Raw genomic sequence first — 9,407 nt, 5'->3', positions numbered from 1 at the left:
AAATACAGTATTTGTGTAAAGTTTTATTCCGCTATCTTCATTTGTTCCTAATGTACGATATATATGTATTATAAAGTGAACGAATCCAAAGAATTCAAAATTGAGTTATATGGGAAGTAGACGTAGTTGTGTTTCTTATTCACTGGTTATTCGTTTTTATGTGGTGGGTCCCAAGCCCTACGCACAACCGCACAAGCGGGCTTCGCCTTCTCACTTTAGCTCGCCTCCAAACGGATGTCTGTTAGCTACCCAGGGGATACTTGGTCTAAAACCGGAAGTCGTGAGCTGCTTGAGTCATATGCAAAAGAATCGTTCCTGGCCACTCCCAAGTGAATGGCAATCAGAAACTTTCCTCACTTGCGTGAACTTCTACATATGACCCCATCCCTGGCTAGGTCATGTTGTACGGATGGAAGAAAACACTCCAGCTCTGAAAGTATTCGATGCAGTACCCGCTGGAGGAAGCCGCGGAAGAGGACGACCTCCACTCCGGTGGAAAGACCAAGTGCAAAGTGACCTGGCTTCACTTGGTGTTTCCAGTTGGCGCCAAAAAGCAAAAAGGAGGAATGAGTGGCGCGCTCTGGTGGATTCGGCTATAATCGCTTAAAGCGGTTCCTACGCCAAATATATATATATATATATAGACGTAGTTGTGAACCGATTTCGCCCATATTCCACCCGTGTCATCAGGGTGTCAAGAAAGTGTTATATACCGAATTTCATTGAAATCGGTCGAATAATTCCTGAGATATGGTTTTTGACCCATAAGTGGGCGATGCCACGCCCATTTTCCATTTTGTAAAAAAATCTCAGTGCAGCTTCCTTCTGCCATTTCTTATGTATAATTTGGTGTTTCTGACGTTTTTCGTTAGTGAGTTAACGCACTTTTAGTAATTTTCAACCTCACCTTTGTATGGGAGGTGGGCGTGGTTATTATCCGATTTCTTTCATTTTTGGACTGTATAAGGAAATGGCTAAAATAAACGACTGCAGAATGTTTGGTTTATATAGCTTTATTGGTTTGTAAGTTATATACAAAAAACCTATTTGGGGGCGGGGTCAAGCCTACTTTTCAAAAAAAATTACATTCAAATGTGCCCCTCCCTAATGCGATCCTATGTTCCAAATTTTATTTTCATAACTTTATTTATGGCTTAGTTATGACACTATATAGTTTTTCGGTTTCCGCCATTTTGTGGGCGTGGCAGTGGACCGATTTTGCTCCTCAGGGTGCCAAAGAACATGTGGTCCAAGTTTCATTAAGATATCTTAATTTTTACTCAAGTTATCGCTTGCACGGACAGACGGACAGACGGGCGGACAGACATCCGGATTTCAAATCCTCTCGTCATCCTGATCATTTCTTCTCTTATATTTCTTGGTGACACAAACAACCGTTATGTGAACAAAACTATAATACTCTGTGCAACAGGTTGCGAGAGTATAAAAAGAATCGTTTGGCAACAGATTTGAAAGCTTATGATTATGATTTTATTGTAGCAAAATAAAAAAAAATGATGGCAATCTATCGCCGGATAAAAATCCAGGTCCATTCCACATTCGTAGACTCGACCATCATGGGGACGATGAAAGCAACAGCAGGGTGCTGTTGCTGTTGTAACGGTTAACTAAACCAAGTCGATTGTCTTCGAAGCCAACTAACGCGAAGCCCAGGGAACGAGCTGTTTCATCTCGGGAAAGAGATGTTATATAGATATGGTTAATTGGGCATGCAAAGAGGTAGTTTGTGTCATGTGCGTACTCTTTGCATGCATAACATATAATGGCGTAATTTGAGTCATAGCAGAGACCGAGCTCCAGTCTAGGGTTCAGTTTGGATGGGTAGGAGTTTCATCTACTACAGTATCCATAATGAAGATTCGTGCAGGTACTCGAGCTCAGTGTCTGACTTGACTCCTGATTTGACTTTAATTACGCCATTTACGTGTAGGAAGTCAAGGAAGGTGTTAACTGCTCCGCTGTGAATGGCAGTTCTACAATTCCCACAACAATCGGTTCTGCGGTACCGTAATTGACTCGGATTTTATCCGATCAATGGCGGATCTGAACCTGATTGGAGATGTAAGTCATTATATTTATCTACGGTTAACAGCGAAGGAGGAACAGCGGTTCTTCTTTAGACCGACAACGGATTCTCAAAGCGTTTAACACTGTAATTTTTTGATGACCATATCGAAATATACATGGACTCACGGGAAATTGCAACCATATAATTTTAAATCGAAAATCGCATGAAATTAAAAATATGAGATATATGAAAACCTTTGGGGCAGATACATTAGTTCCAAACCAAGAGGAAGGCATGTTTGCCTTTAAGGTCTAGCTCATTGCCTAACTTTGGAAGAGTTTAACTTCGAAGCACCATTATTTGATAGCCGAAAATTCCATAAATTGTTGATTTGGTTCCCTTTGCTCTCAAAAATTCTCTAATAAATTACTCTTGTAGTAAAAAAAAAACATTTCAGAGCCCTATCCCTCGACCACTTTAACTTCCAAAAAGAAATTTTAATGGCAAGAAATCCATTAGTTTAAATTTTCTAAGGAGACTGACTATTCATGACAGGAGTAAAATTCGATTATACCAGTCATTTGACAAGACTATCTTGGAAAGCAAATGATTAAAGTTTAGAAACTAAAGTACAATCGATTTTAGATTGCAGTTGGACATTGAAGGTTTTTACTGTAGACATTAGCGACTCATTACAATATTTTATTATAAAATATGAAAGTCATAAAAATGTATATATCTTTGCCATTGTCACTCACTATTGCATTAGACGAAAAAGGGTATTAAAATTTATTTTTATTATTTAAATAAAATAAAATAAAATAAACTGAAAAATAGCTTTTGCCACTTATGGCTTGAAACAGGTTTCGCGCAGCATCCAAGCGCGCTGCAACGATGTCTATCGCGACAAAGCTTGAACGTCGAAGAGTTTTAAAATGCAAAAATGCTGCCAGCACCAGTGCAACCAACTAACTATAGAAGACACAACAAGAGTCGTCGCCGCCACCGACACTGCAACTTGTTGCCAACTGAAATGCAGTTGCAATAACCCGCTGACTTTATACTTTAATGTGTGGCTCTTGCACGTTGTGCATATTCATACATACATATATGTATATGCATATATAGATGTACATATGTATGTGTTAGTATGTACATTTGTCTACGCGTAAAATCAAGTTTTGCATTTTGAACAACTCACAAATTCCTATTGATTTGCTTTGGTTCAACAAACAGTGGGTTGCAACAGTGAGTAGCTACGGCATAGCAACAACACCGAATATCTCACACTGCTGAGTGCAGTGCGTCTTATGAAATGATGCATTATGCCGCTTCATGTGTGTCTTATCAGAATGAGTTTGCATAAAAATGTAAGAGCGTGAAAATAAATTATTCAGGACCGTTGTGAATTTTTGTTGTTGTTTTAGCGGAGATTTCTATTCTTTTCCATATAAAAATCTGAGTCTGTTCAGTGAGAGAATCAATTTCCTTTTCGTTGATCTTCACAATGTTGAGTATGACCAATGATGATTTGGAGGAGGAGTTCCTTCCCACTACAGTCGGATCTACGTAAATAGGAGGGATCAAGATTTCTATACATACTCGGAATCATTCCTCAAAATAATTTGAAGAATGTTGTCTTAGATATAGAGTTATACATATATGTGACCTGGTCTACGAAAAGGGAGCGTGAGAAAACTAGTTTTCTGGGAAACAGCTGTTAAAAATAAAAAATAAAAATCTTCCATCCGAATCAACTAAAAAGTGAAAATTGATTTTTTGACACCTAAGCCCCCTTTCCGTAGACCAGGTCACACATACCAAAATTATCAGTGTGACGAGTGGAGTTCAAATCCGGATGTCTGTCTGTCCGTCCGTCTGTGCAAGCGGTAAATTGAGTAAAAATTATAATATCTTGATGAAATTTGGTACACGTCTTGCCTTCGAAGATGGGCGAAATCGGACCACTGCCACGCCCACAAAATGGCAAAAACCGAAAACACATAAAGTACCATAAATAAAGCTATGGAAATACAATTTGGTACAAAGGATCGCACTACGAAGGAGCATATTTGGATGAAATTTCTCTGAAGAAGTGGGCGTGGCCCCGCCCTCTATTAAGTTTTTTGTACTTAAGCTATATCAACCAAACTCTCTAGAATCGTTTCTTTTAGGTACTGCCTTATAGAGTCCAAAAATGGATAAAATCGGATTATAGCCACGCTCACCTCCTATACAAAGGTTATTTTGAAAACTTCTAAAAATGCTTTAATTCAGTAAGGAAAAGGACCAGAAATCTTAAATTCTATTACAGAGAAGGTGCGGAAGGGCTGCACTCAAATTGGTATATAAAATTTGAAATGGGTGTGGCCCGCCCACTTAAGGGTCAAAAACCATATATCCGAAACAACTCGACCAATTTCAATGAAATTCTGTTCATAACATTTTTTTTTGCATTACAATGATATGCTGTGAAAATAGGCCAAATCCGTTCACAACCACGCCTACTTCTTATATACCAGAACTTTAAAGTCGATCTGAATCGTTTACTTTACAATATATAAAGTAAGCACTAGTGAAGATATCGACGAAATCGGACTATAGGTTTTTAAGGCCCCATATATCGAACAGAAGATCTCAGTGCTTCTAATTTTTTGTTACCGAAAACATATGTAAGACTCTCAGTTATTTTGAAGAAATTCAGAGGGAATATGTTTCTTCTAATAATATGTCACCGTGCCAAAAATGGGTGAAATCGGGTCATAACTTCACCTAGCTCCCATATACCTAATATTAGGGTTTCCAACTTTGAATGGCCCTTATACTACATATAGGACGAATATGTGTGTTATATTAATAAAATTTAATAAATAAATTGCGAGAGTATAAAATGTTCGGTTAGACCCGAACTTAGCCCTTCCTTACTTGTTATTTTTTTTTTTCAATTTAGTTTAAATAATTTTTACATAGTTGAAATGTCGAATCTTAACGCATATCATATCTAAGCAATCAAGCATACGTATTGGTATAAACAAATATTTTTAAAACTACATATGCATTATATAATTATAACTGTAAATGTTTATTCTTTAAAGTCTTATATTTCATGCATACAAGCAACTCTGAGCGAGAGAGTCAGAGCACTTACATGAGTTGGAATCAAATCTGTATAATTAGCGGTTACACTTTCAAAAGCTAATACAATTATATACTATAAAATCATTTGCGTTAAATGTACTATTTAAATTGGATTATGCAAGAAAGCGCCTTACATGCGCACTTGAAATTTGCCCGCCTTAGTAATATACTTGACACCCTTGAATGGCTTATATTTTTCGCCATACATATCGAGACGATTGACCTTCAGACCGGAAACAGCCAACTGTGAGATTGTAAATTGCACATTAATGGAGGGATTGGCATCGATATTTGTGCTGCCCGGTGTAATTGAGACCTAAATGAACGAGAATGTAATAAAATACCAAGGCTTTGATTATTATAAGAAGTTTATACTCACAGTTCCTCGTATATTTGGTAATTTGGACACATCAATGCGACCCACCTCCCACGATAAGGTCTTAGTAACTGAGTCGAATGTATATTTGCCTTGATTTGGTGTTAAAATGCAATTTAAAACACACTTCGGCATTGTAATCTCTAATTTCACTTTATCCACCGTGCGACCGAGTGTGGTACGTGGACCGACAGTCAAATCTAAACGACCCTGTTCACCGGTTTTTATAGAGAAATTATGTCTTATATAAACAGGTATTGCCACAACGGATTGTGAACTAATATGATAGGACATTAAACGGAAATTGCCATCTGGCGGTATAAACGAGAGTAAACGTTCGGACTCCCAACGCTTGAAGCGCACGCATGGATGGAATGAGACGTCATCGAAGAGACGTGGATTCATGAAGGAGAGCGTTAGATCAGGCATGCCTGAGAGCTTGCAGCAGCAGTCAATCTGTAAAAAGTTTGAAGTTGAAGTTATTACAACAAAAAAAAAATCAAAAATATTCGATACACACATGACCCTGTATCTCGGCGAAAACTGTGGAGCCAGACTTATCAATAATTGCATCGACCTCCTCAATAACATCGAAATAAGCTTCATTGTTATTATAACGCACACCACTACGACGCCATGGTATAGCCGATAATTGACCGGAGGGGAGAGTAGTGCTGACGCTGCAAATAATTGTGAGCAACGAGAACAATGAAACATATTTATTTGTGACTTACTTGCTTTTGCCTGTGACTGTATTTGCAATGGTGCGCAAGATATTTGGTGGCTTAATAAGCTCTTTAAGTATATTACTCTCCGTGGACAGTGGAAAACCATTATCCAACATTTCATCGAGCAGTTCATAAACGACTACATAATTTTCTTTAATAATTGACTCAGAGCAATCACTAAAGTAATCCTGAAATGTGTCCATCACACGGTGTAGGAATTCAATAACGAATAATGGTGGCACTTCCTGCTTGCAAGCGGCCACAAGCGATATGCCATTGCGTTGCACTGTGATGAGGTAGTAGTGAGGTGTGGCAATCACAGGCGGAACGTCCTAATAGAGTAGTGAAGACATTAATTGATACTTTAATATGTAATTGTTGTTTGTACTTACCAATGGTGCATTGCGCTGGGCATCAAGGAAGTAATCGCACACTGAACGGGAAACAACCGAACGCCAATGTTTTTCAAGAAAAACATCGCTATAGAAAATAAGAATATAATATTTAACGCAAAGCGATTAACGCTTTATTGCCGGTGTATTTTTTTAATGAAATCACAAAAAGCGTATTAACAGATGGGAGATATGATAAAAAACGTATAAAAGGATGGTAGATTTCGGTATGGAGTGAAAGTTTGTTTCGGCAACAGCAAATATGTTACAATAAATTTTTGGAAAAGAAAAGTAACTTGATTGCGATATAACTCACCCGCTGTTGTTTACTATAAATAGGCTGTGTATCATTTCACTTTATACACACACAAAATATTATTTTCAAAATTTGTTTTTATGCAAAAATTTTACAAGTAATAATAAAATGCCAACACTGTGCTAAAAACACAAAAGGAAGAACAAGAGCTTGCACCTGTAAACAGCTGTGCAGAAATTGCGTTGCCATACGCATCGATTACAGCGCCATCTATCAGTTTGAACGAGCAATTGCCGAAATGCATTACAATAAAACAAATAATGCAAGTGTTTCAAATATTAAGTTTTAATAATAATATATGATTTTACAAACATAAATTAATTAGATTATATTTTTCTTATGCAGCGAAATGCAAGTAAATGTTCAAAGAACTCACTTAATTACTTTTGGCATGGCTACACTGCTGCCATCGCAGCCGCTGCGCAGAAATGTCAGCAACAGCTGTTTGCAGAGAACAAAACAAAAAATTTCACTCAACAATTGCAAGCAAATACAACATCGGAGTGTAAATTACTTAAATTAATTAATTATTTAAAGAGTTAATTGTTTTTGTGACGAATATTTTCAACTATTAGACATAATGGGTAATAAACAAGTGCGCCAACACCTGGAAACTGCGCAGAAAACTGGTATACTAAAGATTTCGCTGCAGCGCTTACAAGAATTTCCACCGCAATTGAAAAACTATCCAAATGTGCTGAAAACACTTGGTAAGTACAAAATAAATTAACCTTTTCTGATTTGTTTGAGTTTAACACATTTCACATAACCTACAGATCTTTCCGAAAATCGCTTTGAGCGTTTACCCGATGAGCTGGGTCATTTCACGCTCGTCAAACATCTGAACCTGAGTGGAAATAAACTTATCGAACTACCCGACGTGTTAGGGGAATTAACGAAACTGGAGGTGCTGCTGGTGATGAACAATTATCTTACGAAAATACCCAAAACACTATCGAACTGCAATAATTTGAAAACTGTAAATCTGTCCAATAATCAAATTAAAGAATTCCCCATCATGTTGTGTGGCCTCAAACATCTTGATGTATTGGATTTGTCACGCAATAGAATCACATCTGTACCTGCTGAAGTTGGCACACTTTATACGACTGAGCTGAATTTAAATCAAAATCAAATTTCAACACTTTCCGAAGAGATTGCAGCGTGTCCTAAACTAAAAGTTTTGCGTCTAGAAGAGAATTGTCTACAGGCTAACGCGTTTACACCACGCATATTGAAGGAATCAAAAATCTGCAATCTATCTGTTGATGGCAATCTCTTCAATTCCAAACAGTTTACCGATTTAGAAGGTTATGAAGTTTACATGGAACGCTATACGGCAGTTAAGAAAAAAATGTTCTAAGCGCAAAAGCAAAAGCAAAATAAGATATTTTGTAACAAAAAAGACGTATCAAACGTAGTTCATTAGCGTAAAAGCTAAAAGAATGCAATTAATTACGTTGAGAGTCACAGTTTATAATACGAAATTAGCGCTTACTAAAATGATGGCACCATTTAATGGAGCAATACCACTGCGTTTAGTAAAAGACAGTTAGTTAAATATTTATATGTGCATAGTAATCATCATTGCTGCATCATCAATAATGCATGTATCAGTAAACGAAAAGATAGTTAATTACAAAATATATATTTGTATTTATATTTAACTGTATTTCAATAACTATTTATAAATGTATTTTTGCTCTACATCACCTTGAAGACTGTTTAAACATTACAGTTAAAAGGCTCATAATAAATTTTTATGTGTAACACAGTGAAATTTGGCGATGACTTATTTTTGAGGTATTTTTGGAGCTGAATTGAAAATTTATGGATCATCGTTTGATCAGCAACGCCTAATTTGCACAACTTTTTACTGACAATACATTTAGTAAAACATCTATTAATATGTAATATACCAAAATCGATTGTAATTGGAAAATTTTACACCTTTGGATGAGTCATTTTGTATCGATTTGGCTCAAGGCTAAATATTCTAAGGGGAATGAAATTGTTTAATTCATTGGTGTGAATTAGTTAACAAATGTGTTAATATTATGTATATTCACACATATGTATATATATGTGGGAACATTTAATGACATATGTTAATTCTCAAATATAATATGACTACCACAATTAATTATGCATAGACATGACATCCTAAAAACCCGAAAGCTAATAAGAGGACAACAATACATCAAATGAGAACCAAATATGTATGTATGTTCAATTAACTTGATATTTTATACGTATATTTATTGATGCCAACAATAACTCCATTTGGAAATCGCTGTTGAAGTTAACAGCAGTTGTTGTAGTTAATTACACATAGCATACTGCACTTGCTTCCCACCACCTATTTGTAACCAAAATTATAACCAAAAACCAACCGACATGAAGAATTCAATATATGTACGTAGAAATT

The 9,407-nt window shown here is 36.5% G+C and overlaps 2 protein-coding genes across 3 annotated transcripts; one reads left to right on the top strand and one right to left on the bottom strand.

The window, feature by feature from the left end:
• Positions 1-5,083: 5,083 nt before the first annotated feature.
• Positions 5,084-7,223, bottom strand: LOC105212231 (AP-3 complex subunit mu-2). The gene is made up of 6 exons (XM_011184096.3): positions 6,980-7,223; positions 6,664-6,751; positions 6,278-6,603; positions 6,064-6,223; positions 5,547-5,999; positions 5,084-5,483 (listed from the first exon to the last, which is right to left on the bottom strand). The coding sequence occupies exons 1-6, from the start codon at positions 7,012-7,014 to the stop codon at positions 5,298-5,300; spliced, it is 1,248 nt and encodes a 415-aa protein (XP_011182398.1). The 5' UTR covers positions 7,015-7,223; the 3' UTR covers positions 5,084-5,297.
• Positions 7,224-7,312: 89 nt separating this feature from the next.
• Positions 7,313-8,759, top strand: LOC105212232 (leucine-rich repeat-containing protein 57). Of its 2 annotated transcripts, XM_011184097.3 has the most exons (3): positions 7,313-7,484; positions 7,555-7,689; positions 7,756-8,759. In XM_011184097.3, the coding sequence occupies exons 1-3, from the start codon at positions 7,319-7,321 to the stop codon at positions 8,340-8,342; spliced, it is 888 nt and encodes a 295-aa protein (XP_011182399.2). In that variant the 5' UTR covers positions 7,313-7,318; the 3' UTR covers positions 8,343-8,759. The 2 variants fall into 2 exon arrangements, with proteins under 2 accessions (XP_011182399.2, XP_054088337.1); XM_054232362.1 differs by having other exon boundaries at positions 7,414-7,689.
• The last annotated feature ends 648 nt before the right edge of the window (positions 8,760-9,407 follow it).

Source organism: Zeugodacus cucurbitae, chromosome 5 (genome assembly GCF_028554725.1).
Source record: "Zeugodacus cucurbitae isolate PBARC_wt_2022May chromosome 5, idZeuCucr1.2, whole genome shotgun sequence".
Taxonomy (NCBI): Eukaryota; Metazoa; Arthropoda; class Insecta; order Diptera; family Tephritidae; genus Zeugodacus; species Zeugodacus cucurbitae.
Note: the sequence above shows the minus strand (reverse complement) of the source record. Positions and strands in the feature narration are given on the sequence as shown.

Coding starts and splice junctions, on each gene's coding strand:
- LOC105212231 (XM_011184096.3), bottom strand. CDS start 7,014: ATGATACACAGCCTATTTATAGTAAACAACAGCGG. Junction 6,604..6,663: donor CCCAGCGCAATGCACCATTG/GTAAGTACAAAC, acceptor CTACTCTATTAG/GACGTTCCGCCTGTGATTGC. Junction 6,224..6,277: donor ACAGTCACAGGCAAAAGCAA/GTAAGTCACAAA, acceptor AATTATTTGCAG/CGTCAGCACTACTCTCCCCT.
- LOC105212232 (XM_011184097.3), top strand. CDS start 7,319: ATGCAGCGAAATGCAAGTAAATGTTCAAAGAACTCACTTAATTACTTT. Junction 7,485..7,554: donor AGCAAATACAACATCGGAGT/GTAAATTACTTA, acceptor TTCAACTATTAG/ACATAATGGGTAATAAACAA. Junction 7,690..7,755: donor AAATGTGCTGAAAACACTTG/GTAAGTACAAAA, acceptor CATAACCTACAG/ATCTTTCCGAAAATCGCTTT.